The sequence below is a fragment of the Microtus pennsylvanicus genome, chromosome 7 (genome assembly GCF_037038515.1).
Source record: "Microtus pennsylvanicus isolate mMicPen1 chromosome 7, mMicPen1.hap1, whole genome shotgun sequence".
In the NCBI taxonomy this organism is placed as follows: domain Eukaryota; kingdom Metazoa; phylum Chordata; class Mammalia; order Rodentia; family Cricetidae; genus Microtus; species Microtus pennsylvanicus.
The window spans coordinates 46,440,939-46,445,201 of NC_134585.1; the positions used below are offsets into that span (position 1 = coordinate 46,440,939).

The 4,263-nt window shown below is 41.8% G+C and overlaps 1 protein-coding gene across 1 annotated transcript; it reads right to left on the bottom strand.

Moving 5' to 3' along the window:
• Nucleotides 1-705: 705 nt before the first annotated feature.
• Nucleotides 706-3,555, bottom strand: Il17a (interleukin 17A). Its single transcript, XM_075978901.1, has 3 exons — nt 3,529-3,555; nt 2,234-2,445; nt 706-943 (listed from the first exon to the last, which is right to left on the bottom strand). Exons 1-3 carry the CDS (start codon nt 3,553-3,555, stop codon nt 706-708), a joined length of 477 nt encoding a protein of 158 aa, XP_075835016.1.
• Nucleotides 3,556-4,263: the final 708 nt, after the last annotated feature.

A 4,263-nucleotide genomic window follows, 5' to 3' on the forward strand; every position in this document is an offset into this window, starting at 1 on the left:
TCTTCGGACTGGAGAGGGAGGAGGAGAAAAGTGGGGGGAGGGGGAGAGGCGCGGGAGGAGGGGGAGGGAAATGGGAGGCTGGGAGGAAGCGGAATTTTTTTTCTTTTAAAAAAAATATAAAATAAAAAAAGCTAATAAACACAAAACTCAGTTTCGTTTTCATTCAATCCATCGCAGGCAATCTTTAATACATAAACAGTAAAAACAAAATTTCAATTAAGTCCTGTCTAGGACTTCCCTATGCAGATCTGATACTCATACTCTTTATCCTTTCTTTAAAGCCTTAAGAAAAATAAATAGATCCATAAATAACTCATATAAATATAGGTTCCACCTGTTAAATAATAAAACTTTTGACCCTTAGATTTTGTCTTCTTCAGAGAAAGATGTAAAAAGGTAGACAATTCATTAAAATAACTTATGACCCCCCAAAAAAAAGTTATCTCAGGACATATTAAATACATAAATAATTCAAAGCCCACAATTTAAAGCAAACAAGAAGCAAACTGGCTCCCCTTTAAACCCTATTCTCAAGGAGGAGGGCAGACAATTCTGACTCCATATCTGAATCAGTGTAACTGAATTAGTATTGATGAGTAGCAATCGCACGATCTGTTCTAAGAATGCAAATGAGTTTGCTGAGAAGCATGGGAGTTTCTTAGGGGCTGTGGCTTGTCCTAACTGCCGTCAGTCTCAGGTCTGGGCTTAGGCCACGTGGCGGACGATGGAGGACACGCAGGTGCAGCCCACACCCACCAGCATCTTCTCCAAGCGGAAGGAGAAGGGACAGTTCTCAGGCTCCCTCTTCAGGACCAGGATCTCTTGCTGGAGGAGAACAGAGTTCATGTGGTGCTCCAACTTCCCCTGAGCATTGACACAGCGCTGGTGGCGGCACTGTGCCTCCCAGATCACAGAAGGATATCTGTTAGGGTCCTCATTGCGGCTGCAGGGGAGACGGAAGGAAAGTGAATTCTGGTTAAATGGAAGGAAAAGCAGGATCAGGGGAAGGGAGGACGAGCATAGCGTGACAAATAGGAGCTCTGCAAAATCACTACACGTTGGTTTGAAGAACTTTGGGTTGTCTGAAAGTCTAGGTTCTCTCCTTCCCATCCCTTCCTTCTCCTTCTTCATCTCTCTCCTCCTCTTTTGCAGCAATAAGGATCAAACCCAGTGTCTCCCATGAGGCACACACCCATTCTGTCACTGAACTACATCCCCAGTGTCAAAAACTTGGATTTTCAAGTTCATGAAGGGTTTTAGAAGAATGTCTTGAATGATAAAATACACGAAGGACCACCATGAGGACCGAGGCAACATAAAAGGTACATTTTAGGGCACATTTGATTTGTGGGAAGAGACAAAGGGTTGAACCATCAAGGACTAAGGCGGCTGTTTCCCTGACTTGGTGAAGCTGGTCTTTGAAAGAGGAAATGTGTCAGAATTCTATTTGAGAACACTTCATGAGATGGAGCCCAAACGTTATGTAAAAAGCTGGAAACAAAGACAAAAGGCTCCTTATACAAACTGTATAAATAGTTCACTTAGACTTTTTGTTTGATTGATTGAACCATCCTTAATACTGGGAGCAGGGGAAAAGGAGAAATCCTATAGACAGATGAATCAATAGGTCCCTTGCCACTGGAAACTTATTCATATAAACTCAAGTGATCAAACAACTTCTTTGTATTGACCCCTCAGTGGGGTCTAAATACATACAACAAAAATATGTCAAGTCCAAAGGGGTAGAAATACCAAACACAATACTTCCTCCACCAGATTTCATGTTTTAACTTTTCAAGCTTTTTTCAGGACAGGCACAGAAATACCTAATTAATTTTAATTTATTTTCAGCAAGCCTCCTTAGTTGAAGCTCTGGAAGAGGAAACATAATGCCCTATGATAAATGTCCTGATTTCCAAAAAGTCAGCAATCACCATGATGGCTCATAAATGCTAGAATTGCGCTTATTGATTTGGAGTGATAGAGAAAACACAGGCATTAATGCTCTGTGGTAAGGGTCTAGAATTTCCAAAGCGTCAAAAAATTGACTAGCTCTCACAGGTGCTAGAATCACTGTTCTCATTAATTTGGTTTGATGCTTGGCTTTAGTGACAACTCTAACAGGTTAGGGTGGAGTGTGAGGTTAGGTGGAAAACAGGAAATTACGCTCAGGGCTTGTGTAATGAATCAAAAAGTAGAAAAACACAAATTTTTGTCTGGAGTCCTTACGTACTGGAGAGTCCAGGGTGAGGTGGATCGGTTGAGGTAGTCTGAGGGCCTTCGGGAACTCAGTTTCGGGCTAAGGGAGTTCAGGATTGTCAGGTTGACCTTCACATTCTGGAGAAAGTTCTTGCCCTCTGTGTTTGGACATCCTGAACTTTGTGGGATAGGTAACCCTGCCTTCACCACAGCCTCCAGGCTCAGCAGCAGCAACAGCAGCAGAGACTGAAAGGGAAACCAGAGTGATGGGGGACTGGATTAGTATATGGGCTTTGCTGGCGAATTCATTACGATGAGTATATAGCTAACTATAGGAAACATGCTACATTCTGGAAAGATCTAAGCAACAATGTAAAACAGTTTAAATTAAAAAATTCTTCAGATGACCAAAATAACGCTAAAAATGTAGAATTTATTTTATTCTTAATCAGTTTCCTATAGACTTCTTGCGACTGAGTATAGGAATGCAGTACTTTAGACGGCAGTGGTTTTAGAAAACGTGTCAAATTATGTCATCCCATCCCATAGGCTGCTGGCTCATGAGTCAACAGGACAACAAATGACCTTGAGTCTAGGAGGAAATGTCCTTCTGCACCAGTGTTTGTTCAATCAAGCTGCAGAAGTCCTACGTGATGTCTGCATTCATGTTAGAATTAGAAACAGTGTTTTTATACCGGCTGCCCTTCAGATAAAAACCGGATTTCCCCTTACGTTTTCTTAGGTATATTTTCTGGTTGTTCTACAAATAGCGCGCATTGATTCTATAATGAGAATCAGATTTCAGAACATACTTTTTAAGTTAAGTATTTACAAATGTAAAGCTTTATTCTGAAACAGTTATACATGTATCTAATTAGAATCAAGTGGTTTGAACGCACTAAGACTTTGGTATAAAACAATGGTAACAGACATTACTTCCAAAGCTTTCAAATCTGCAAGAATTAGTAACCCACTTTAGTCTAGATTAAAGAGCAAAAACTGACAAGAGAGAACGTCAAATCCTTTGCACGCAGGAAAACAGGCTTTTGACAGACACTCTTGCTCAGTGTGTCGCACCACGTGACATTTCTGATGTGGGCTAATGCCATCAGAAGTATCTTTCAGGTTTAACCTCATCTTTCTGACTGATACTTATCAGTTCTTCAAAAGGCTGTACAATGACTTAGCTATCTACCAAAGGTTTCATTTCTGGTTCTGCGTACACAGATTCATGGGCCTCCACAGTTAGAGTCCAACATTTCATACCCCGTACAGCAACATGACCTGGTTTCAATCAACAAGAGCCTTGAAGATTAGTGCAGGACTCACCAGAGACGAAGATCTCCCGGGACTCATGGTTGCTGCTTCTGATCAGCTGGCACTGGATGAGCTTGTGCCTGGGGTGAGGTGGATGAAGTGGGGTGCTCCCTTCTCTCTTTTTATAGGGTTTTACACCTTCTGTGGTCACTTACGTTGAGAGTGGGTTGGGGGTGACACCACTGGAGTAAAGGTTCCATCCTGTAATGAGGTCAGGCGGAAGCACCCTCTCATGATGGGCAGGGCATTATGTGTCTCTCAAGGTAGACGGGGAAGGGCAGAAGTTCACTCTGCAAAGGAGCGCTACTTACAGGGAGCGGAGCAGAGATACTTTGCTATGGTTCAGCATGATGTGTTTATGGACGTTATCTGAAGTTGCTGCAGACATGTGCTCCATCTTAATGGCTTGTGGGAAAATAGAAGCCTGACAGTCGACAATTACCACGTGCTTTGATTTTTGACTTGATCTTTCTCCTTTTTTCCTACCAGATTCCCTGATCAGAGACCATTCCACCAAACACTCAAGGTGTTGCTATATAAACAGACAAACCAAATAAATAATTTCACAATGATGGAATGTGTTTTATTTAACTGAGTATAACAACTGATTTTCTTGAATGTCTCCCCTGTGCAGGGAACAATCACAAAGTTCAGTTAGTTACTAGGGAGTAGCTAGAAACATGAGATTTACCAGTGAAGACATGGCTGCCATATGTTATCAAGAAACTTGTTAACATTTGCTGCTTT